The 26614-nt window shown below is 38.1% G+C and overlaps 1 protein-coding gene across 16 annotated transcripts in view; it reads left to right on the forward strand.

Moving 5' to 3' along the window:
* PBRM1 (polybromo 1) overlaps positions 1–26614 on the forward strand; it is a 101530-nt gene that overhangs the window by 19349 nt on the left and 55567 nt on the right. For 9 of the 16 annotated variants that reach the window (XM_032647784.1, XM_032647780.1, XM_032647771.1 and 6 more), the window contains 9 exons: positions 1912–1980; positions 2993–3091; positions 6864–6949; positions 10252–10347; positions 10969–11060; positions 17501–17714; positions 20135–20276; positions 20795–20892; positions 22999–23043. In XM_032647784.1, the coding sequence (XP_032503675.1) occupies positions 1912–1980; positions 2993–3091; positions 6864–6949; positions 10252–10347; positions 10969–11060; positions 17501–17714; positions 20135–20276; positions 20795–20892; positions 22999–23043 (941 nt within the window). The remainder of the gene's footprint in view (positions 1–1911; positions 1981–2992; positions 3092–6863; positions 6950–10251; positions 10348–10968; positions 11061–17500; positions 17715–20134; positions 20277–20794; positions 20893–22998; positions 23044–26614) is intronic. The other 7 variants (XM_032647773.1, XM_032647779.1, XM_032647782.1 and 4 more) reach the window with 1 other exon arrangement.

The following is a 26614-nucleotide window of genomic DNA, read 5'->3' on the forward strand; positions in this document are numbered from 1 at the left end:
GAGTGTAAGCAAGGTCTCAAAGACCTTGTAGTTGTATTTGTACAGCCATGTTCAGAGCAGTATTATTCACAATATCTGAAACATGGAAGCAACCCAGGTGTTCCTCTACATGTGAATGAATAAATAAAATGTATATACAGACAATGGAGTATTAGTCAGCCTTTAAGAAGAATGAAATTCTGACCCATGCTGCAGTAAGAATGAACCCTGAACACATGCTAAGTGAAATAAGCCTGTCACAAAAGAACAAATATTGTATGATTCCTGTTTTAGGAGGTACTTAGAGTAGCCAAATTCATAGAGAGAAAAAGTAAAATTGTGGTTTCCAGGGGATGACAGGAGGGGAAGGTGGATAGCTGTTGTTAAATGGGTATGGAGTTTCAGTTTGGGAAGGTGAAAAGTTCTGGAGATGGATGATGGTGATGGTTGCACAATAATGTGAATGTATTTAAAGCCACTGAACTGTATACTTAAAAAGTTTAAATGGTAAATTTTATGTATTTTTTACCACAATAAAGAAATAAAAAAAGAGTACAGTCTTTACTCAGGATTTATTTTACTCTGCATGATACAATCAGTAGTGATCAAGCCATCAAGGGTGAGTTGGGTGACTAAAACATTATTACCCAGTTCCCCCATTCTGGGAGGGTTTTCAGGGACACCATGCAGCAGGAATTGATATGGGAAAGCAGAGTCCCATTGGTCCCTTGGGGTGTGACAGTTTGAAAGACAAGGACTGAGACCTGGAAGGTCTTTCCTTTCCTTTCCTTCCCTTTATAAATCTTTCCTGAGTGAGACTGGCTAAGTGGGAGAGGTAGATTGGGTATACCTGGGCCAACAACTTGGTTTATGCTGTACCCTAGCCTGGGCGTCTCTGCCGTAATTTGTCTTCTGAATTGTTTCTCAGAAGTAGAATTGTTGAAGAGAAGGGGCAGGCAAGGGGTTTGATCTAAGGAAGAAAAGGAATAGGGTTAAGAAAGTAGAGAGGGGTAAGCTGAGGGATCAGATGAAATGAGATCATCCCTTTAGCCCAGTAATTGAGTGAACGCTGTGGTCTCTCGTTGTTGTTGTTTTTGTTTTTGTTTTTTTGGGCTCCAAGGATTTGAACAGGTAGGAAAAGCCTGGAGAGCACAGTCTGACTTTCCTCGACACTTGTCCCCCACTGAAGAGACCAACTTTTGATTTTTGGTTGACTTCAATTATTTTCTCCAAGGAATAAAACCTGTAGGAAAGACTCAGGGCAGTGAATGAACTCCAGGCTTTGTGAAACCCTTCGAGTATATTCTTCTAACATGTTTAACTCTTTTTCTATTGTTGAGCTAATATTTGATAAGAAATCAGAAATTGTTTATAATTTTGCTTTGATTCTTTAATGTATTTCCATTGAAAATGTGTTTTATTTTGACTGAGATAAGGAGAAGCATTAAATTAGACATGAAGCTAACAAATCTTGCAACCTGACTTCTTGTAGATCCTTAGTATTTTATATGAAATAGGATATAATTGTGCTATTTAGATTGCTAAATTAAAAGAGCTTATAATAAGCCCTTCAAAAACGTTCATTTGCTTCATTTCCTGGCATAGATATCTTGGGATCTTAAATTTAAAATTGTGTGATCTGTGAATTTAGAAAATTTAAAAACATTAAGTTGTGGTGTATTAGTTATATAATGATAATTACCCAATACTACCTGTAAAGTCCTACAACATGCTGTTGGGTATGTCATGAAGCTTGTAAAAATCAAATGCTTTCTGCTTCAAATATAACAAACAATATGCTGTATGACTGTGTCTTTAGCCTTAATCTCACAAAGCTGCTCAATTGATTTAACAGACAGTCAGTATACTTCCTTGTTTTCTCATTAGCTGGATACTTTTACATATTAAGCATGCTTGGGTTTTGTCTTCCAGCAATATCCAGACTATTATGCAATAATTAAGGAGCCTATAGACCTCAAGACCATTGCCCAGAGGATACAGGTATGAAGGTGACCATGTGTAAAAATAACATCATTTAGGGCAGATTGGCCTGTGGTCATTTTTTTAGGGCCTTTTAGAAAAACAGAGAAGCAGGTATCTCTGTAAGGAGTTACTAGCAATATAATGTAAATAAATTAGAGATGTTACTGAGTATAGCGTTGGAGGAGTAAACACCGCGTCCCTTTTGCATTTTTTTCTGTAGGAAGGAAAGGAAAGTTTTCATTGGCATAGTAAATCTTGACCTTAGGACAAAAATTAAAGTGCATTGGTCATCGCCATTTCTGATTGTGAAAGGTACATTGGGAACAAAAGCTTTGTTGTTTATTTTTATTTGCTTTCAAATAGTTTTAGTGTATCTCAGAGTAAAAGTTACCTACAACAGACATTAAGAGTGTAAGGTTAGTGAAAATAGAGACTTTGTTCTCTTTGAGTGCCCCCCTCCCTCTGTCTCCAGCAGTAATAGCAGCAAGTAACACTCACCTAGATAGAATTCCTATGTGTTAGCTAATTAATTCTTATAACACCTCTATGAGGTAGATACTGTTATTATTCCCATTTTAAAGATAAGAAAACTGAAGCACAGAGATGGTAAGTCACTTGCCTGAGTCATCAACTAATGAGAAAAGTTAGGATTTGAATCCAGACAGTCTGGCTCCAAAGTCTATACTCTTTAATGAATTAGTATTCATGAAGCATTTAGAACAGTGGTAGGCACAGTAAACACTATATGTTTGCTAAATAAAACAACTTTTACCTTTTTTGATTTCTTAAAAAGTATAAGTTGTTTTTATGAGAATAGTGTAGCTCTGGTTTTGTTACCTATCTCAAAAACTGTTTTGTAAGTGGACCATAGTAATAGTTTATAAAAGAGAAGATGACTTTATATGTTGTTCACATGTGTACTTTCCAATGAAGTCTTAGAATATGGTGACAGTTTAAAATTACGTAGAGTTTATTTTTTTAAAGGTCATGTTGCTTAAGAGGAACTGCTATATTTTGTTGTTTACTATAGAATGGAAGCTACAAGAGTGTTCATGCAATGGCCAAAGATATAGATCTCCTAGCAAAAAATGCCAAAACTTATAATGAGCCTGGTTCTCAAGTATTCAAGGTCAGTTTTGTTGTTGTTGCTTTCATTGATAAGAGTAGAGACCAATATTTTTGTTTTTGTTTTTTTTGCGGTACGTGGGCCTCTCACTGTTGTAACCTCTCCCGTTGCGGAGCACAGGCTCCAGATGCGCAGGCTCAGCGGCCATGGCTCACGGGCGCAGCTGCTCCACGGCATGTGGGATCTTCCCGGACTGGGGCATAAACCCGTGTCCCCTGCATCGGCAGGTGGACTCTCAACCACTGTGCCACCAGGGAAGCCTGAGACCAATATTTTTATATAACAACTTTATTGAGACAAAGTTCACATACTATACATTTTACCCAAAGTGTATAATTTAATGGCTTTTAGTATATTCACCAAGTTGTGTAGCCATCACTACAATGAATTAGCAGTCACTCTCCATTTCCTCCCAACCTCCCTAACCCTAGGCAACCACCAGTCTACTTTCTGTCTCTGTGAATTTGCCTATTCTCAACATTTCATATAAATGGAATTATTCAATTTGTGGTCCTTTGTGACTGGCTTCTTTCACTTAGCATCATGTTTTCAAGGTATTCATTTTGTAGCATGTATTTCTTTTTATTCCCAAATAGTATTCAATTAAATGTATATATCATGTTTCATTTACCCGTTCATCAGTTGCTAGGCATTGGGTCGCTTCCACTTTGGGGCTATAATAAATAATGCTGCTATGAGCATTCATGTATACGTTTTTTTTTTTAATATATTTATTTATTTATTTTTGGCTGTGTTGGGTCTTTGTTGCTGCGCATGGGCTTTCTCTAATTGTGGCGAGCAGGGGCTACTCTTCATTGTGGTGCGCGGGCTTCTCATTGTGGTGGCTTCTCTTGTTGCGGAGCATGGGCTCTAGGCACGCGGGCTTCAGTAGTTGTGGCTTGCGGGCTCCAGTAGTTGTGGCTCGCGGGCTCTAGAGCACAGGCTCAGTGGTTGTGGCTCATGGGCTTAGTTGCTCTGCGGCATGTGGGATCTTCCTGGACCAGGGCTTGAACCCGTGTCCCCTGCATTAGCAGGCGGATTCTCCACTAGTGCGCCACCAGGGAAGCCCTGTGTATAAGTTTTTATGCAGACATATATTTTTATTTTTCTTGAATACATACTTAGAAATGGAATTGCTGGGCCACATGGTAACTATATTTTTAATTTTTTTGAGGAACCACCAAATTGTTGTGTTTTTGGTTTTTTTTTTTGTTTTGTTTTGTTTTGGCTGCGTTGGGTCTTCGTTGCTGCACTCAGGCTTTCTCCAGTTGTGGCAAGTGGGGGCTACTCTTCATTGCAGTGTGTGGGCTTCTCTTGTTGTGGAGCATGGGCTCTAGGCACGTGGGCTTCAGTAGTTGAGGCACGCAGGCTCAGTAGTTGCGGCACGTGGGCTCTAGGGTGCGTGGGCTCAGTAGTTGTGGCTCATGGGGTCTAGAGCACAGGCTCAGTAGTTGTGGCGCACGGGCCTAGTTGCTCCGTGGCATGTGAGATCTTCCCAGACCAGGGCTCAAACCCGTGTCCCCTGCATTGGCAGGTGGATCCTTAACCACTGTGCCACCAGGGAAGTCCCCACCAAATTGTTTTTCAAGCCACTGCACCAACATTCCCACTAGCAATGTGCAAGTGTAATTTCTCTACATCCTCACCAATGCTTGTTTCTATTTTTGGATTTATTATAGCCATTCTAGTGGGTATGAAGTACTATCTCATTATGGGTTTTTTTGTTGTTGTTGTTTTGTGGTACGCAGGCCTCTCACTGTTGTGGCCTCTCCCGTGGCGGAGCACAGGCTCCGGATGCGCAGGCTCAGCGGCCATGGCTCACGGGCCCAGCCACTCCGCGGCATGTGGGATCCTCCCGGACCGGGGCACGAACCCGTGTCCCCTGCATCAGCAGGCGGACTCTCAACCACTGCGCCACCAGGGAAGCCCCCTCATTATGGTTTTGATTAGCATTTTTTTCTTTTTGGCTGTGCCATGCAGCTTGCGTGACCTCAGTTCCCCCACCAGGGAATGAACTCAGGCCATGGCAGTAAAAGCCTGGAATCCTAACCACTAGGCCACCAGGGAACTCCCTGATTAGCATTTTCTAATGATTAGTGATGTTGAGTATCTTTTCATGTGCATATTGGCCATTCATATGTCTTCTTTAAAAAAAAAAGTCTGTTCAGGTCTTCAGCCCATTTTTTAATTGGGTTATCTGTCTTTTAAGAAAAAGTTGAGTTGTTAGAGTCCTTTGCATAGTCTGGACATTAGACCAGACATATGATTTACAAGTATTTTCTCCCATTCTATGGATTGTCTTTTCATTTTCACGATAGTATGCTTTGCTGCACAAAAGTTTTTAATTTTGGGAATTCCCTGGCAGTCCAGTGGTTAGGACACTGTGCTTCTACTGCAGGGGGCACGGGTTTCATCCCTGGTCGGGAACTTAAGATCCCTCATGCTGAGTGGTGCTGCAAAAAAAAAAAAAAAAAGTCTTTAATTTTAATAAAGTATTTAATTTTGGTTCAGTCCAGTTTGTCTGTTTTTTCTTAGGTTGCTTGTGCTTTTAGTGTCTTATCTAAGAAACCATTACCTAATCCAAGGCTTCAAAGATTTACACCTACGTTTTCTTCTAAGAATTTTATAGTTTAGCTCTTACATTTAGATCTTTGAGCCATTTTGAATTAATTTTTATATACATGAGGTAGGCGTGAGGTAGGAGTCCACATTCCTTTGCCATGGAGTATTCATTTGTCCCAGCGCCTTATGTTGAAAAGACTATTCTTTCCCCATTGAATTGTCTTGGCAACCCTGTTGAAAATCAGTTGACTCTAGATGTGTGGGTTTATTTCTGGATTCTTGGTTCTAATCCATTCATCTGTATGTCTTTCTCTGTGCCAGACAAGGTTTATTTTTGATCCACTTTGTAGTTAAATATTGATGTAGTCCCTGCATTTAAACCTCACTGATATAAAAATCGATCTATGTAGTATAGTACACAAAGTAAAATGACTATTTCATTGCTTTGCAGTTCTCTCCTGGAAGTTTTGTAGTCCTTCTACATAATGAACTGTAATGACAGTTGCTTGTAGAAATTTCTAGAATTAATATCATTGGGAACTTAGCAAAGGATGGTCAGAAAATCTTTTGGGAGTAAAATCATTTAGATTTACAGAATGCTGATTCAGTTTCTTTTGGTAGTTAATTTTAACTTTTATCTTGTATCTTTTTAAGAAACTTTGAGTGGAAATCAGGAATGAAATCCTCATATTCTTAATCCTTGATAGGACATTTTAATAGTGTAGTACTAATTGTTTGTTGATGCAGTTAAGAATTTTACTTCTTGGTCTGATTAATTTTCCTAAACTAAATTTTGGAGAGAAGGGAAACTTGGATTTGATATATGCTGTTAATTTAAGCAAGTATATTCATCCTAAATTTACATGCCTAATCTTTAATCTTAGAAGTGGACCTTTGTTTCAGTTTTAAGGTTAGTGTACACAGGTAGAGTTCATTGTATTTTCACCCCTGCTTTTCCCTGTTCAGCATTAGGTCTTTGTCTCTTACCTGAATAATTGTGAAAGAGCTAGGTGGCTTTTCAACTTGTATTTAATTATGGAGATGTTTTGGAGGCTTGTGGAAAGGTTAGAGGATGCAGCTTTCTGGATATTGAATGGAAGTCTACTCCAGATGGAAGGAGTGCCGTAGAAAGTGTCCAGTACGTGATTGCGGGCATTTTAAACTGCCCGTTTTCTCTATACTTTTTCTAAGCCAAGTAATTTTATCTTAACAGGATGCAAATTCTATTAAGAAAATATTTTATATGAAAAAGGCAGAAATTGAACATCATGAAATGACTAAGTCAAGCCTTCGGATGAGGTAGGTTAAAAAAATGTCTAAAATCCTTGTACCTTTATTATTTGCCAAATTTTCTCAGTATAGTGGAAAGTAAGATGCATGTTGCATTTCAAGATGACATTTACAGTTGATAATGTGATTCTAAAGAGAGTAGTGTTAACTCTTACCCAGTCCCTTCATTGCAGCTGAAGGGCTTTATTTAAAAAGAAACAATTTTTAAGACTTAACACTGCTATATACTTCTGTTGCCTTATACAAATACATATATATTGTATATCATATTGTGTGTAATGTATATTAAAGATATAACGTGTACTATATAAATATATGTACAGGCATACCTTGGAGATACTGCAGGTTCTTTTCCAGACTACTGCAATTAAAATGAATATCACACTAAAGTTAGTCACACAATTTTTTGGTTTCCCAGTGCATATAAAAGTTATATGCAAAAAAAAAAAGTTATATGCACAGTATACTGTAGTTAAATGTGCAGTAGCATTAGGTCTAAAAAACCAGTGTATATGCCTTAATTTAAAAACACTTTATTGCTTAAAAATGCTAACCATCGTCTGAGCCTTCAGCAAGTTGTAATCTTTGTGCTGGTGGAGGGTGTTGCCTCTGTTAATGCTGCTGGCTGGTCAGGGTAGTGGTTGCTGAAGGCTGGGGTGGCTGTGGCGGTTTCCTAAAACAAGACAGCGTGTCGTTTGCCCCATCAGTTCTCTCTTCTTTTCACTAATGATTTCTCTGTAGCATGCGATGCTGTTTGATGGCGTTTTACCCACAGAACTTCTTTAAGAATTGGAGTCAGTCCTCTCAAATCCTGACGCTGCTTTATCAGCTAAGTTTATGTAATATTCTAAATCCTTTGTTGTTGTTTCAACAATCTTCATAGCATCTTCACCAGGAGTAGATTCCGTCTAAAGAAACTACTTTCTCTACTCATCCATACGAAGCAATGTCCTCAACTGTTGAAGTTTTATCATGAGATTGTAGCAGTTCAGTCACATCTTCAGGCTCTATTTCTAATTCTAGTTCTCTTGCTGTTTCCACCCCATCTGTAGTTTAAAGTCTTAAACCCCTCAAAGTCACCCATGAGGGTTGGAACTCACTTCTTCTAAACTTCTGTTAATGTTCATGTTCTTTCCATGAATCACAGATGTACTTAATGGCATCTGGAATAAATGAATCCTTTCCAGAAAGTTTTCAATTGAATTTGCCCAGATCCGTCAGAGGAATCACTGTCTGTGGCAGCTGTAGCCTTACGAAATGTATTGCTTAAATAATAAGACTTGAAAGTTGAAATTACTCCTTGGTCCCCAAGCTACAGAATGGATGTTGAGTCAGCAGACATGAAAACAACACAAATCTTGTGTATCTCCATTAGAGCTCTTGGGTGACCGGGTACATTTTCAGTGAGCAGTACTATTTTCCAGATCTTTCTTTCTGAGCAGTAGGTCTCAACAGCAGGCTTAAAATATTCAGTAAACCATGTTGTAAACAGATGTGCTGTCATCCAGGCTTTGTTGTTCCATTTGTTGAGCATAGGCAGAGTAGATTTAGCATAATTCTTAAGGGCCCTAGGATTTTTCAGAATAGTAAATGAGCACTGGCTTCAGCTTAAAGTCATCAGCTACATTAGCCCTAACAAGAGAGTCAGCCTGTCCTTTGAAACTTTGAAACCAGACATTGACTTCTCCTCTCTAGGTGTGAAAGCCTTGGATGGCATCTTCTTCCATGATAAGTATGTTTCGTCTACACTGAAAATCTGTTGCTTAGTTATAGCTACTTTTATTAATAATCTTAGCTAAATCTTCTGGATAACTTGCTGCAGCTTCTATATCAGTACTTGCTGCTTCACCTTGCACTTTTATAGAGATGACTTCTTTCCTTAAACCTCATGAACCAAACTCTACTAACTTCGGACTTTGATTCTGCAGCTTCCTCACCTCTCTCAGCCTTCATAAAATAGAAGAGAGTTAGGGCCTTGCTCTGGATTAGGCATTGGCTTAAGGGAATGTTGTAGATGGTTTGACCTTCTATCTAACAGTTTCTTCATATCAGCAATAAGGCTGTTTTACTGTGTTATCATTCCTGTGTTCACTGGAGTAGCACTTTTAATTTCCTTCAAGAACTTTTCCTTTGCTTTCGTAACTTGGCTAACTGGTACAAGAGGCCTAGTTTCCAGCCTGTCTCAACTTTCAGCATGCCTTCCTCACTGAGCTTAATCATTTGTAGCTTTTGATTGAAACCGAGAAACATGCAACTCTTCCTTTCCCTTGAATGCTTAGAGGCCAGTGTAGGGTTATTAATTGGCCTAATTTCAGCATTGTTGTGTCCCAGGAAATAGGGAGGCCTGAGGAGAGGGAGAAAGACGAGGGAATAGCTGGTCGGTGGAGCAGTCAGAACACACACAACGTTTATTAAGTTTGCTGTCTCATATGGGTGTGGTTCATGGTATAATTACAAATAATTATAAATAATACAATAATAACAACAGAGATCACTGATCACAGATCACCACAACAAATATAATAATAATGGAAAGGTTTGAGATATTGCAAGAATTACCAAAATGTGACACAGAGATGTGAAGTGAGCAAATGCTGTTGTAAAAATGGTGCCGAAAGACTTGCTTGATTCAGAGTTGCCACCAACCTTTAATTTGTAAAAAATGCAGTATCTGCGAAGTTTAATAAAGCAAAGCGAGATAAAACAATGTATGCCTGTAATATTACATTTGTATATGATGTATAGTAGTATATATTTATATTTGCAGTAAGAATATTTAGCCAGGTATCAGGAGATCTGAAGTCTCACCCTAGCTTACCTTGTGCTAGGACTGTGACTTTGAACAAGTCTTTTACTTCTGGGATTCCATTTCCTCCTACCTGAAATGGAAAGATTGATTGGCTACTTTTGAAGCTTTCTTCTGACCCAGACATTTGCTGTGTTACTAAATCCTATGGTCACTGTGGTGACCATAAGCTGTCTGGGATCAGCCCTGGTTTATCCTTTTCCACAGAGTCCCAAATTTTGGAGCAAAGCCTCCTGCACAGTAGAGACTCAAAAATATTTGTGTTGTTTTGTTTGTTTTTTCTGCCACGCCGTGTGGCATGTGGGATCTTAGTTCCCTGACCAGGGATGGAACCCAGGGTCCCTGCAGTGGAAGTGTGAAGTATTAACCACTGGACCACCAGGGGAGTCCCTGAGTGTTTCTTTTTAAGAAAAGAAAAAGAAAATGGTTGTTTCCTTTTTGTTATTCAGCATTCTGATTTCAGCTGTCAGTTTTCTGAGTTTTTTTTAACCTTGTCTCTGGATAGGACTCCATCAAATTTGGCTGCAGCCAGACTGACAGGTCCTTCGCACAGTAAAGGCAGCCTTGGTGAAGAGAGAAATCCCACTAACAAGTACTACCGGTGAGAGAGAGTGTGTTTAGTCTGAGAGCTGACCCATGTTTATGAGGATAAGCATGCTAGCATTTTCTTGATGACTATCTTGAAGTAATATTTTTGGGTGTAGTTGGGTTATTATGAGAATTTGTTGTCAGATATCTTACTTAAAAGGTATAGTAGGCCTGACCTCACCTCTGAGAAAACACTTAAGCAGAAGTTGTTTGTCAGGTAGAGTTTAATATTACCAGTAAAACGTGAGGTAAAATGCTGAAAGATTTTGTGTTCATAATAGAATTTGTTTTCATTGTAAAATCTGAGCATATTTAGAATTAACCAGCAATTATGAATGAACCTTTATTTTTCATTAAAAAAGGAGTAGTGCTGCATTTAAGTAAAAAACAAATTGCAAGTAGCCTGCTTTAGGCTTTCTACCACCACTCCCTCTTTTCTAAGAGAAAAAAATTAGTCATCTTGGTTAAGATTGATTGTGGGGAATATAAAAAGTACAAAGTAAATTGAGGAGGCAGTTGAATAGAAACTCTTTCTTTGATGTGAATGCCTTGTTAACAGTCCCTACTTCCTATAAAGTAGCCAAATTATTATAACATCTTTCCCTGCCTTCTAATTGCTTGTTTTTCTTTGTAGTAATAAACGAGCAGTCCAAGGGGGTCGTTTATCAGCAATTACCATGGCACTTCAGTATGGCTCAGAAAGTGAAGAGGATGCTGCTTTAGCTGGTAGGCATTAAGTTGTGACTAGTTAAGTGGCGTCTCAGTGGATCCTTCTGGTTAAGGAAAATTATAGTTATTTTGGTCTGGCCGGGAGTTTGTCTGTTTTTGGAGTACATACCTGTTTTGTTACATTTTAATTGCACTCTTGGTTGGCAGACTTATCGAGAGCTTATTACTACTTTATTTCGTGTTAAAGCATATATCAAAGTAAATAAATATTTGTGCAAAATCAATTAGTTTGATAGCCTTAGCAGATTCTGGTTTCAAACCTATGATGATAGTGAGTGCTAGTGACACCATCAGGAAATCCCAGGGAGACATTCACATCATCTTAGATTTCCAGGCTTATATTTTCAGTAGACTATAATTTTTTCTCACCTAGAGCTTATGACTTAAAGATAGCTGTAAATTATGATCAGAGCAGAATTCTCATTTAAACAAGTGAAACAAAGGGCATTGGGCGCTAGGAATCCGTGTAGAAGTACACAGTTTGTAAAATAGTAATAAAGAACAGCTGTAGAGGTATATTTGATTTCATTGTCTTTCTCCTAAGCGTGATATAATATTTTTTTATTTTACTGTAAATATTTTTATATGTAGATATGCAATTCATTTTATGAAATTACTCTTGATTTTATAAAAAGGTGTGACACAAGAGATTTTTCTAGCTATGTCTTATTTTCTACTAAGTCTATGGAATTTCCTTTTTTTTTAATTATTTATTTTTGGCTGCGTTGGGTCTTTGTTGCTGCGTGTGGGCTTTCTCTAGTTGTGGCGAGTGGGGGCTACTCTTCATTGCAGTGCTCGGACTTCTCATTGTGGTGGCTTCTCTTGTGGAGCACGGGCTCTAGGCGTGTGGGGGCTCAGTAGTTGTGGCTCGCAGGCTGTAGAGTGTAGCCTCAGTAGTTGTGGCACACAGGCTTAGTTGCTCCACGGCATGTGAGATCTTCCTGGACCAGGGCTCGAACTCGTGTCCCCTGCATTGGCAGGCGGATTCTTAACCACTGTGCCACCAGGGAAGTCCCCAGGCTATAGAATTTCATAATTACTCTAGACTGCTGGAGTATGAATTTAATATTTTGACACTCATCTACAGAATTAAAATTTTTTTAACTTAAATCGGGCCTTATCAAAAATTGAAAGAAAATTTATCTCTTCATTATCTTTGTTTTGTGCTAACTGTAAAAGTGACACACATGTTATGTTTAGGTTTCCTTCTAACATTTGGTTACTTCATTAACCTTATAGTAGTATAACAAATAGAAGGAAGACTATACCACTTACAAAATTCTTAAAAAGCATTTATTGTTTTTTTTTTCTAATAGTACCTTTGTCACAAGAGGATTCTTAATTTAGTAACCTCAGGTATTAAGAAAACAAAGTAGATGCCAACCAACTTTGTATGTAGTAGATTCTTCAGGCTGTTATTCAGAACCTGTTTATCCTTAATTTAGTTGAGGTTTTAATGTATTTGGTTTTCTACTTCCTGCTCCTGGAAACAACTTAGGGGGAGGTACAGTGAAAATAGCAAAGAAAGGATAACTCATGATCTTGGAGCAACAAGAAAGAGCTGATGGAAAGAAGGCATAAGAATTCAAAGTGTGGCCAGGCCTCTTGAGGTGATTTGTTTTAGAGGCAAACCACACTGCATGTCCAGAAGGAGGTGGAGAAGAGCACCCATCCACAGTCACTATAAGAAGAGGAATGAAGTGAGCAATAGAAAAAGAAAAAACAGATAAAGCTTACAGTCTTCTCCCACCAGCACAAAATAAGGCAAGAAGGCAAAAGGAAACATAGAAAAAGTGGGATAAATAGAGAGAAACAACTCCAAAAATTATATCAGAAATCAGTGTTAGTGGCCTAAATTTTCCAGTTAAGACAGTTCCAGATTATATATTTAAAAAATCAGGTTATATGCTAGTTACAAGAGATATATCTTCAATATAAAACTGTGTACTGGAAAGTTGAATGTCAAAGGATGGAAAGAGATATACCTGGCAAATAATAACCAAAGGGTAGTTATGTTGATTTCTCTTAAAATGGACTTTCAAACAATGCATTTCCAAAGATAAAATGGATTCACCTCATAATGATAAAAGGTTTATTGTATGAGGAAGATAAATTATAAAAGGGCTCAAAATACATGAAACAAACAGATAGAACTTCTTGGAGAAAGTGAAAACATTGCCCTTAGAGTGGGAGCCTGCTTCTCTCAATTGCTAGATAAACAGCCAAAACAGTGAAGACAGAAGACATGACTACACTTCCTCACAAGTGTATTTGTTCCCTATTGCTGCTAAAACAAAACAAATTACCACAAACTTAACTGGCTTAAGACCACACAAATTTATTCTCTTCAGTTCTGGATGTCAGAAGTCTAAAATCAGTTTGTTGGCAGGCTAGTGTTCCTTCTGGAGGCTTTAGGGGATAATACACTTCCTTGCCTTTTCCAGTTTCTAGAGCTACCTGTATTCCACGGCCCTTTCCTCTCCATTCAGGACGCAGTACTCCAGTCTGCATCTGTCACCCCGTCTCCTTCCTCCTTTGACCTTCTTGCCTGCCTTTCGTAAAGACCCTTGTGATTATGTTTAGTGCCCAGAGATTAATCCAGGATAATCTCCCACACTCAAAATTCCTCTCAATCATATCTGCAAAGTTTCTTTTGCCATATAAGGTAATATTCACAGGTTCTGTGGATTAGGACATGGTTGTATGTGGGGACCTATCATTCAGCCTACCACAACAAGATGGTTATAACAGACAAGTATTCTACAATTAGAGAATACATGTTCTTCCCTGGTTCACGTGGAATATTACAAAAATTGACCATGTACTTAGCCATGAAACAAATTTCACCAGATTTGAAAGATCAGGTATTATACAGACCATGTTTCTGAGCACAATGCAGCTATGATAGCAACTAATAATGAAAAGATACTAATTTTTTTTAATAGGTATTTATTTATTTTGGCTGTTCTGGGTCTTAGTTGCAGCACACGGATTTTCGCTACAGCATGCAGGCTCTTAATTGTGGGATGCAGGCTCTTAGTTGTGGCCTGCATGCATGCTAGTTCCCTGACCAGGGGTCGAACCCGGGCCCCTGCATTGGAAGCACAGAGTCTTACCGACTGGACCACCAGGGAAGTCCCAAAGATACAATTTTTAAAAGGAGTAATTATAATAGAAGTTTAATTACTTGAAACTGAACAATAACAATGAAAATAATACGTATCAAAACAGTGGAAGTGCAGTTACAGTGATACTTCAGAAGGAAATTTACAGGTCTGACTGCTTCTGTTTAGAAAGAAAAGCAGTTGAAAGTCAGTGAACTAATAAGCATCCAACATAAGTAAATAAGAAGAGCAGAGATGTTAGAAAAAAGAAGATAAAGAGCAGAAGTTAATTCATTAGAAAGGAAATTTATAATGGAAAAGATCAATAAAGTCCAAGTTTTTCTGTTACAGCAGTTAATAAAATAGGTAAATCTGTAGTGAGATTATCAAGAAAGAAACAGAAGGCACAAACAAAAAATATTAGGGGAAAGGGGGAGCATACAGAGAATAAAAAAGAATATAAGAACAGCATAATGCAAACTAATTTGAAAATTTAGATGAAATGGATAAATTCCTAGAAAATGATAAATGCCTAAAAACTGATTCAAGAATAAAAAGGCTGATTAGTTATATCACCATTAAAGAAATTAAATTACTACTTACAAATATTCCTGCATAGAAAACACCAGGCCAAACATTCAAAGAACAGAATTATATATAAACCCCAGCAGTGAATAAAAAAGAGCTCCCCAATTCATTCTTTTTTTTTTTTGCGGTACGCGGGCCTCTCACTGTTGTGGCCTCTCCCGTTGCGGAGCACAGGCTCTGGACGTGCAGGCTCAGCGGCCATGGCTCACAGGCCCAGCTACTCTGCGGCATGTGGAATCTTCCTGGACCGGGGCACGAACCCGTGTCCCCTGCATCGGCAGGCGGACTCTCAGCCACTGCGCCACCAGGGAAGCCCCTCCCAATTCATTCTTTGAATCTGATATAAAACCAAAACTAAACAAAATATAAACACACTGTATCTAGCAGTATATATGAAAGATAATACATGATAACACAATTGGGTTTATTCCAGGAATACTGGGTTAGTTCAACATTAGAAAAAAGTATTATTCACTACATTGGTAGATTAAAGGAGCAAAACCATACTATTGGCTTAGCAAGTGCATTTGATTAATGCTTCAGTTCCCATTCATGATAAAAGCTTAGCAAACTAAGAATAGAAGGGGATCTTTACTAACTTGATACAGGGCATCTCCATTTTCATTGGAGAAGTATTTGTAGCAGTCCCCCTACCATAAGAAACAAAGTTAAGAATGTTGTTACCTCTTGGTCAAAGTACTAGCCAGCATACACTGATAACAGTGAAGTTATAAGGAACAGAAAAGAAGGATTTATAAGGATTGCAATTGATAGATTATTTTTTGAGTTTTCTAGTTAAAAAACTACAGACGGGGCTTCCCTGGTGGCGCAGTGGTTGAGAATCTGCCTGCCAATGCAGGGGACACGGGTTCGAGCCCTGGTCTGGGAAGATCCCACATGCCACAGAGCAACTAGACCCGTGAGCCACAACTACTGAGCCTGCGCGTCTGGAGCCTGTGCTCCACAACAAGAGAGGCCGCAACAATGAGAGGCCCGCACACCGCGATGAAGAGTGGCCCCCGCTCGCCACAACTAGAGAAAGCCCTCGCACAGAAACGAAGACCCAGCACAGCCAAAAATAATAAATAAATAAAAATTAAAAAAAATACTACAGATGAATTATTAGAATTAATAAGAATAGTAAAATGCTAATGTAAGATTATTATACAGAAATCTACTTCGGACTTCCCTGGTGGTCCAGAGGTTAAGAATCCGTCGCCCAATGTAGGAGACACAGGTTCAATCCCTCGTCCAGGAAGATCCCACATGCTGCAGGGCAACCAAGCCTGTGCGCCACAACTACTGAGCCCGCGCACCACAACTACCTAGCCCGCGTGCTCTAGAGCCCACACGACACAACTACTAAGCCTGCACGCCACAGCTACTGAAGCCCACGTGCTCTGGGGCCCGCGTGCCGCAGCTACTGAACCCGCATGCTGCAACTGAAGCTCGCGCGCCTAGAGCCCTGCTCCACAAGAGAAGCCACTGCAATGAGAAGCCCGCGCATCGTGATGAAGAGTAGCTCCAGCTCGCTGTTACTAGAGAAAAGCCTGCGTGCAGCAACGAAGACCCAGCACAGCCACAAAAAAAAAAGAGAGGAAAAAAAAATCTTCATTTCCGGAATCAGCCATAAAAAGAAAATGTAATTTTTTAAGAAGATACAGTTTATAGTAGCAATAAAACATATACCTAGGTTTAAATTCAATAAAAGATGTGGAAGAGCTTTATGAAAAGATTCGAGGTAATGGAGTCAGAAAAGACTACATAGTTTCAAATTCTGTCTTTCCTTCTAGCTCCATGACTAAATCCAAATCCCTTCTCAACTGCTCTGCAGGCTAGCTGACTTTGGCCAGTCATCAGCTCCTCATACCCAGTTTTCTCATTTGGAAAAGAAATGACAATACCTGTTCTGTGTGGTGATGTTAGGATTTCCTGAGGGTGGTGCTTATCAAGCTCTTAATAAATAACTAAGTACTTAATAAGTGATTATCATACTTAACATGGGAACACATAGTGATTTTGGTTATCCTGATCCCTTAAGAAACCATTTTAATCAGGTCGTTATATACTGTTTAAGAGTTCAGAGAAATAAGCAATATATTTTGTATTTCTGTAGAAGTGATTACATGTTTTGTTTTGATGTTCTTATGATTAGTTTCTACTTGAAAATTTTCTCAATAAAGGAAAACATCATTCCTAAGGGATGCTATAGATCAGTGGGGCAAAGTCAAAGAGACTTAAAGCTAAATCACATCTGTCAGTATCAGTCCCGTCTACATTTATACTATCCTAAGCTACATGCTGTCACTTTAGTTCTGAGATCTGAGAATGGCTACTTGCTCCTTTTCTTGTCCAAGCACACATAAGTAAGGAGTCTCAGAAGATGGCAGAGAAACTATTTTGTAATCTTTTAAAGATGGTATAACTTTTACCATGTAACATTCTATTCTATTTCTGTGTAACGTTTCTCTGAGTAAACATAACAATTTTACTAAGCATTACTAACAGCATCTTTATGAAGCCTAGAGACTATTCTTTTAAAACAAGTATTCTCAAACATACAAAACAGTATTCTCAAACATACATATAGCATAATCTGGAAGGTTGTTAAACGAGCTTAAAAAAATGTTTGTTTCTTCCCCTTATAAACATCTTTTTTTTTAGCATCTTTATTGGAGTATAATTGCTTTACAGTGTTGTGTTAGTTTCTGCTGTCCCTTATAAATATCTTTTATGTCTTTGTAGCTGCACGTTATGAAGAAGGAGAGTCGGAAGCAGAGAGCATTACTTCATTTATGGATGTTTCAAATCCTTTTTATCAGCTTTACGACACAGTTAGGAGCTGTCGGAATAACCAAGGGCAGCTAATAGCTGAACCTTTTTTCCATTTGCCTTCAAAGAAAAAATACCCTGATTATTATCAGCAAATTAAAATGCCCATATCACTACAACAGATCAGGTAAGATATCTTCTACATTACTCAGTATAAATCTATTTTCTTGTGATTGAGCCTGCACATGTATCTTCCTTTCTAAAATGGATAAAGATAATAAAGGTAAAAATGTTTTTCACATGTCTAAAGTGTGCTTAACTATCACTCCTATATAAAAATGAGAAATGAATTTGATTAACTACAAATGATGTTCTTTGTACTGCAGTAGAGTCAAGAGGCAAATAAAAGATATCCCAGCTAGGCATTTTTGTGTCAGATTATGAATTATAAAAAGTCATGCAGGGCTTCCCTGATGGCGCAGTGGTTGAGAGTCCGCCTGCCGATGCAGGGGACACGGGTTCGTGCCCCGGTCCAGGAAGATCCCACATGCCACGGAGCGGCTAGGCCCGCGAGCCATGGCCGCTGAGCCTGCGCGTCCGGAGCCTGTGCTCCGCAACGGGAGAGGCCACAACAGTAAGAGGCCCGCGTACCACAAAAAAAAAAAAAAAAGTCATGCAGTTCAGAATTTAACTGTTCGTTTTCTTATAACTGTGCAAGAATTTCTCTTCTTATACCTTTTATTAATATTTTAATTACAACAGTTTATTTGCATTTAAATTTTGTGTCTGTAGTTAAATCTCCAGAGTAAGCATTGTCAGCTCTTAGAGAACTCATTAGCTGAAACAATACCTGAGAGATGGTTCATCATGGTTTCCCTTTTCTGTTTAGAAAATGTTAAAATGATCATTGGGAATTCAGCCAGACAAAATGCTTGAACCACCACAATATCATTAACAATAGTAGGAAATAAATAATGTTATAAAATATGTTGTTTTGTGACTCTTACAATGTGGGTTAGGTTTTGTAGTATACCCAGATAGAGGCAAGACACAAGTAAAATTACCTTAAATGGGCAAGGTCAGAGTAAGCTGGTGTTTAAATGATGTTTTCATGGCAGATAACTAGCTTTCCATACAGTAGGAATTAAAATCCTTGTACTTGCTGGATTCTAGGAATAAGGTTGCCTAACGTATGTTTTATGGTTTTGCATTTGTAACGTCTGTTTTCCTTATTTGATCAGTAAAGTTTATGGTGTTTTTATTTAATCCAAACTTTGGAGGTTTTGGACACGAGTAGGTTATAGAAAATTAGTTTATTTGGCCTTCTTAAAAATAACATGGAGGGACTTCCCTGGCGGTCCAGTGATTAAGAGTTGGCGATTAAGAGTTGGCACTTCCATTGCAGGGGCACAGGTTCGATCCCTGGTTGGGGAACTAAAGATCCCTCATGCCGTGTCGCATGGCCAAAAAATAAAATAAAAATGAACAATAACATGGAAATTAAGGCTGCCTTTCATTAAGAAAATGGGCTAGAAATTTGTTTTTTGTACTCTTTGCCTTGGAAAGGATGGTGACAGTCTTGTAGATGTTAAGAGGTTCCTTTTTAATTGATTTTTGTCCTTAGTTTCTTTTCTCCCTCAGTCTTTTAAAATTCAGTCTAATTAAGTAGATTAGTTCAAAAGAAGGCAAATCCTCAGCCAGCTCAGTCACCTGCCTGCAGCCTTCTTCCAAGTTAGACTTTTCTAACATAAGCCTTACTTTGTATAGCGACTTTATGAGAGTTGGTATTAGTAATAGCCTTAGTGTCTAAGACAGCTATTGGAATTCTTAAGACTTAGGGTAAGTAAAAACCTCAATATTAAGCTATCGTAATTAATTACAAATGTTTGTATTGGAGGAGGAGGAGTGAAGGGACTCTGACATATCTGCCTCTCATTTATCATCTTAAGACTGCTCTTCAGGGAATTCCTCGGCGGTCCAGTGGTTAGGACTCAGCGCTTTCACTGCCGGGACTGGGTTCAATCCCTGGTTGGGGAACTAAGATCCCGCAAGCTGCACAGCGCAGCCAAAAAACAAAAAGGACCGCTCTTCATTGCCCATATGCAGCTCGCCTGGAGGTTAAATGTGTATTATTCTAAACGCTCCTTCATGGAGTTGCCAGTACTTTCTCTTTTCTTTAACCCTCATCAAGTGGAATGGCCTCTTATTTTCTAAAATGTGTAGATCACCATGATTCTTCATTAAGGTAGCTTAAAACCTCCCTGATTTTTATCTCTTCCTAGGGTTTGCATGTTAGCCACTAACAGGATTTTTCTCTTAGGATTTTTGCTAATATGTTTGCTTTGTAAGTGACCACCTTACTAGGTTCTCTTATTACTTCTTGTAATGTTTTATTCTTTTGGATTTTCAGTTAAATTGTCATATTGTCTAAACGGTGCTTTTGCCTCTTCACTCTGTATTTTGAAATTGTCACTTTTAGGCCTCTAATCAGTATCACTGGTAAAGGTACCTTGTAGTGCTTGTCAGGATTTTTGCACTGGACTTTCAGGAAGTGTGTTTCATAATTTTCATAATGGAAGATTCTAGCCATGTGTTTGTCTTTCACAGAACAAAGCTAAAGAATCAAGAATATGAAACTTTAGATCATTTGGAGTGTGATCTGAATTTAATGTTTGAAAATGCCAAACGCTATAATGTTCCCAACTCAGCCATCTACAAGCGAGTTCTAAAACTGCAACAAGTCATGCAGGTATGATTTCTTGGTTTTGCTAAGTTGTTGTATGTATAATTGAAATAATTTAACACATTTTGAGTGTGTTTTTTTAAGATACGTGATTTCCCTCCAGCAATATCACATCATTCATTTCAGCCACAAGTACTGCTGAATATGTTTTTAAGAGTTTTCAGGACCATGTAGAGTAGAAATAATAGTTTAGACTGGTTTAGCTTTGTGAGTGGAAGAAGCAGGGATTTGTCCCTGGGGAGTAATTTTAGGGTTGTCCGGAAGTTTCCCTCTAATCACAGATGATATTCTGTCATTTAGGTTTTATTTCTTTGGTTCTAGACTGTTTCTGTTATGGTAGGGTTGGTCCTAGGAGAAGGGACATCTTAAGGCTGATTAATCATTGTACAGTGTCCATGAGTTTATTGAATCCTTTCTGAGAGCACACCTTGGAGCACATCTGAGGCCATGGGTCTTTTAATATTTATATATTCTAGAAGTGTTCGGCAGAGTGAGCTTGACTCCCAGGGTCTGCTCTGTTTTAGGCAAAGAAGAAGGAGCTTGCCAGGAGAGATGACATTGAGGATGGAGACAGCATGATTTCTTCAGCAACCTCTGATACTGGTAGTGCCAAAAGAAAAAGGTAGATACTCTTCTTATAGCTGGAGACACCTTCTCAGTTTCTTTTTATTTTGTTTTAGATTTAAGTGCAGAAAAATGTTTCTTTAAGCTGTCAAGTATGAATTATCTTATAAGCTTTAACTATTTTATAACATTTAAAAATTCATTTGTAAATTGTATGATTAGTGCTTTTTTTGTACTATATTGGCTTTAGATAACATAGATAAAAATAACTACTTATATAGCTTGGCAAAACATGTTATTCTTTTTGCTGTCCAGGTTATTTTGTTTTACGTGGCATTTAAGAATGCTCCTTAAATCTAATTTAGGTAATTTCTACATGGTAAATTACAAAAAAAAAAAAAAAAAAAAAATCAGTACTACCACTGTAGTGAAGTAAGTCATTATTCTTACCCGTTTCTTTTTCCTTGTTAATCTGATCTTTATTTGCCATTTTAAGGATGTCAGATTGTAAAATACCAAGTCATAACTTCTTGTAGTTCATGAAAGGTTAAGCTAGATATTTGGTTTTCTTTCTAACCTTTCTGTCAACTTCCCTAACCCTTCCTTTTTCTCATGGGTTTTATGGAGGGGGGCCTTACTGTGAGATTCTGAAGCTGGACTCCTGTAAAGAATCATGCAAGACCATCTCTTTTGTCTGTGCCTCCCACATGGAGTTTCTCTGGCCTGATCTTTGTGGAACACCATATTCTTCTTCAGCCTTAACTGTCTCACCGTCTTTGTAACAGCAGGGAGGATACCTTAAACAAGGAATAAGGTCCATCACTAATAGCAGGGCTTGACAGATTCAAAATTGAGTGAAGAAATCATTAGTAACTATTAATACAGTTCTGTTCATGTATTAGTAGATCCACTGAGACCTGAGGATTTTAAAAGGTGGTTTAGAAAAGACAAGCTGTCTTGTCTTTCCCTATAAATAGCATTTGGGAAATTTTTTCTAGCTTTGAAAATAACTTTGCTATGCTATACCAAGGTAACTAAATTGATTGGTGTGCCCTGAGATGTGAGTCTCCTCCATTACTGGCCTATGAATTTCATCCTTCCAAGTTCTTAATTCCTTGTTATACCAGGGACAACGGAGGAAAAATGTGAAACCAGATCAGAGGCATCAAATCAAGAACATCTTTGAGTGTAATTATATAACTACTACAGCATCACCTGTGTTTTCCAGATCAGTCACCAATCAAAGATAAAAACTTCTCAGGCAAAAGAAGGTAATGGAGGCAAAAGTGATGGTACAGTTAGTGCCAACACTGAATGAAAAGAGAGATCTTAAACTAGTTGAGTGTTAAGAAAACAGTTCCAAGGATGCATTAGCCCAGGCCAGAGCCTTAAAAAAATATCTGTGGCTTGTACTTTGTGGGACAACCCAAATAGATTAAATGAAAGTTATTATTCTAAAACCTCCCATAAAAAGAAAAGCATTATGTTCTTGAAATAATAAAATCCTACTTTAGACCAAAAGTCTTTTTGTGCACAGGTTTCTTAGGAAGTGTTTTGTTTAATGAAGTGAAAAATACAAGTAAGAGAAGAACAAATATAAATCATAGCTAAAGCAATAAAATAACATATCTGGGTTTGAAATACAGGCATGAGCACACATTAAGAGGTTGACAGAAGCAAGTCCTATACTTTGGACTGTGACAAAGGAAATAACATAACCAGCCTTTTAGAAGGTAGTTATGTTAAAAGGTTTTGGTAATAAGAAACAGACTTCTCCAGAATTCAGGCAAACATGACAGCCTAGTAGGTTAAGTTAAGCTTATCCAGAGAAGTCAGGGCCAAGTTTTCAAGTACCACTTGACTTGACTCCTAAGTATTGTGTATGATTCTGTCTTTGCCTTATTTTTTTTCATATCAAAGATTGTGAGAAAAATTACTGTGGGTATGTTCTCTTCATTCTGGGAATGTATTCTTCTCCCCAAACCCTCTACCCAAAAATCCACCTACTATCTTCCATGTTGAAATGTTCCAAGTATTCTTAAAACCTTTTATCCTTTGGATTGAATAATCCTCTTTTTTCTCAACCATATTTGGTTTGTACATGACCTCCAATGTTGCTTGTTTTGTTTCTCTTCACATGTAATGTTTGTTTCTGCTTTCCCAGGAACACTCTTGACAGTGAGATGTTGGGTCTCAGGAGGCTATCCAGGTGTGCAGTCCTTTTTTATGCATAAACATATTTTTTAAAGTGTAACTTTTATGGCATGGTCAGTACTGATTAGGTGAAAAGTGCAGCCTTAAGCATGTGAATAATGGTTTTTATTTGGATGCCAGTTTATTTTATGAGTAAAGAAAGCAGTACAGTTTAGAAGTGTAGTTAGTAAAATGAGAATTAGCCTAGGTATATTCAGGAGCTGTAATTTGTTGCCAGCTTTGCCAGGGGCAGTAAGCCCCCACAGCAGTCATTGTGGCTGTACTTCTGCAGCAGAGGTAGAGAGGCTGAGAATATGGTAGCATTGCCAGTGTCCAGGGGCTGGCGGGTGCTGATTGTCTTTTACAGATTGGGGGATGGTGGAGGGATCATAATCAGTGTTGACAATCCAAGTGATGTCAGTCTTTGTTGGCACCTATGCATTGGGTTACTGCTTCTTGAGCATAAATACATTCTTCAATCTCTGATCTTGTCCATGTTTTATTTCTTTAAAAGCATCCATTCTTTTGCACGTTACTTATGATTTTTAAAAACAGCCCATAAGTTGCCATGTTATGGTCCTAGTAATCATTGTGTGGTGCTTTTATTTTCACCTTTGCCATCTGGCATTCATGGAGTGTCAGTTGTTTGCAGAACACCAGACTCTGCTCACAGGTCATAAAGGAGAACGTTCAGTCATCACCTCTACCTTCCAGGAATTTATTGGCCAGGAAAAGAGGCAGGCTAAAAACAAATGAACTTATGTGTGATCTCTGTAGTAAAATAATTGTTTACGGTACACAGTTGTATAATTGTATGGAAGTGTTGTGTGATTGCCCAAATAGCTTTAGGAAATGTGATTTCCCTATCGTGCTTTTTCTTAAAAGTTAGATGTTTTAAAGTTATCTTTATGTTGCTAGCATATGTAGTCCACTCTACAAAATTACTGTATTATTATCTTCTTCCTAATATTTTCCTTAAGAAAAGTTTTCTTAGATAGTAAATTTAAGGAAAAGACAATGGATTGTATTTCTTTTATATCATTCATAGTATATGGCACTGGTTCTGGGTAGTAGTAGAAGAAATGGAAATGTGGGGCATGGTGGAGTAGTGTTACAACCCCGAGCTCTAGAGCCTTACTGCCCAAGTTCAAATCCCAGCTGTTCTTATCAGCTGTGCTCTGAGCCTCATCTCAATTTCCTCATCTGAAAAAGGAGTTGATGACATTACCTGCATAGGATTGCTGTGAAGACCTGATTGCTTAGTGTGTTTAAAGCCCATGGAACTGGGCCTGGATGCAGTGAGTACTCACTAAATGTACTCACTCTGATTATTTTCTGGCAGTATTTCCTGCTGGCATCAAGACATGGTAGATTTCATTTTGTTTTTAGTCAGATGTTACTAGTCTGGGAAACTCCTTAAAAAGGTGAGTAAAAAAGTCCTTGAAGACTTGAAGATGAAATATAGAAAGCCTTGTAAAAGAAAGAACCTTTGGGTTTACTTAGCTTCACAGCAGGCACCACTGAAGGTCTAGGGCCAGGGAGTTAAATTAAATGCTGGGAGACTTTGAAGCCTATGAGCAGGGTTGACTTTGATTAGAGAGGCCCTTGGTAAGAGCTAAGTTTTTATCATCCACTTGCATGATAAAAGCAGTCTGGTGATTATCAGCTGATTCAAGTCTCAGTTCTGATTAGTCACTTTATGGCCTTAGGTATTCACTTGAGTCTCTAAGCCTCTGTTTTTATATCTGCAAAGTTGGGATAATAATTGTACCTGATTCTCAGAGTTTGAAGTTTAAATGATAGTGCTTAGCACAGTCCCTGGCATGTGGTAGAAGTGTTAGCTGTAACTATAAATAGGAATCTTGTGTGTATATCCAAATACAAATACATAATAAATAATAGCTTCATAGGAAGAATAATGATAAGGACATTTGAGAAAGTGGTCAGCCACAAACTATGAAGGTTAGGACTAACACCATGGCATGAAAAATTGAAAGATTAGATCTAGAAGCGCTATGGAGGTCCTCTAGGACTTAGTGATAAACTAAGAGAAGCAAAAAGTGACATTGATTTCAGTGTTTTAGGCTGGGTTTAGGGGTCAGGTGGTGGTCCTGGAAAATCAGGGATTCAGAGCGAAGCCCCTACTAGCTCATAATCTTCATGCAAATTAGAAAAAGCACCCATTTCTCTTGACTTTCATTTATTGGAAAATTGCTGTAATATACTGATTTTGTTAGCACAGAACCAATTATGGCCCATCTCCTGTAAACTTCTAAAACTGTATATTTATTATGTGTCTGTGACCTGAATTGACATCCCCTTAAGTGTGGCACCCTTAAGTGCATAATGACAAACAACCTTGGTTTTGAACCCCCTTAAGATGTATTTTATCGAAGTATCTTCACAGGTGCTGATTAGAAAAGAATGAGTGTGCCAGTTACAAGGTCTGGGATTTAATTTTATGCACCTTTTTCAAAATAGGGAAGAGTGAACAAACTTTATAGTTACTAGTCTGAGGGAGGAAGAGAGGATGAATAGAGGGGTTTAAAGAAGAATCTAAAAATCAAAGTGACATTGAAAACAGTAAACAGAAAGTATCACATAGGGAAATATGGTAGCTGTCTTTCAAAGTTACTTTCAAAAGTGTGGATATATTAATGTTCAACATCATATTGGAAAAGGATAAAGTAAATATACCAGCCACCAAGCTAATACAGTTATAAAAGAATATGAAGTTTAGCTCTGAGTTTTTTTGGCAGTCAGATTAAAAGTAATGGGCCTGTGGGTCTCGGTCTCAAAGGCAATATAAGGATCTGGAAAAATGTAAACAAAATAACAAAACTGGATTAGTTCAGAGAAGATTGTTTGACCCTAATGACAAAAGTTTTGCTTGCCTTTGAGGATGGAAACCAGTTACATATCACTCTCTTGAAGTGAATGATACAAATGGAGAAAGGATACTATAAGTGTTACAAGTCCTAAAGCAGTAAATTTCAGTTATTAGACCAGTTACCAAATTCTGTGATATCAAATTCAGGTTCTGAAATTTTTCTTTAGAGGCTTCTTGAAGGCTAAAGTCATCTGTGTTCTAATCTCTGCTCAGATGTGGAGCTCTGTGATGTTGGAGCTTTGTCCTGCATTCCCCTTTTATTATTTACTTGCTAAAGTCCTGGACTGAGAGAGTTCTTCCTCTCACATCATCCCCTCAGGATATGCAGGTGTTCAGGAGTGGTTGTCATAGGAGATGGGACACTTCTCTTTGTGTTTGTTTGTTTGTTTAAGGGAGAACTGTTAGTAGGGAATCAGCAGTTTTATTCCACTTCTGCTCTGTTCTTAAAAAATATATTTCAGTTGATAACAGAATTTCATTTTCTTTGACATTAGACAAGATCTTTTTTCAAGCATTGCATTTCATAAATATTCGAAACACGTTTGCCTGGTGTTCTTGGGGGGTGCTCCTGCCAGAGTCAGTATGTTTTAACTATTTTGAAAAATTTCCTAATATTTGCTTATAGCTTCCAGCATGTTTACTGTGTTTGTGCCATACATAATCAATACATTATAATCATGAAGCACCTGCCCACAAG

Source organism: Phocoena sinus, chromosome 11 (assembly GCF_008692025.1).
Source record: "Phocoena sinus isolate mPhoSin1 chromosome 11, mPhoSin1.pri, whole genome shotgun sequence".
Lineage (NCBI taxonomy): Eukaryota > Metazoa > Chordata > Mammalia > Artiodactyla > Phocoenidae > Phocoena > Phocoena sinus.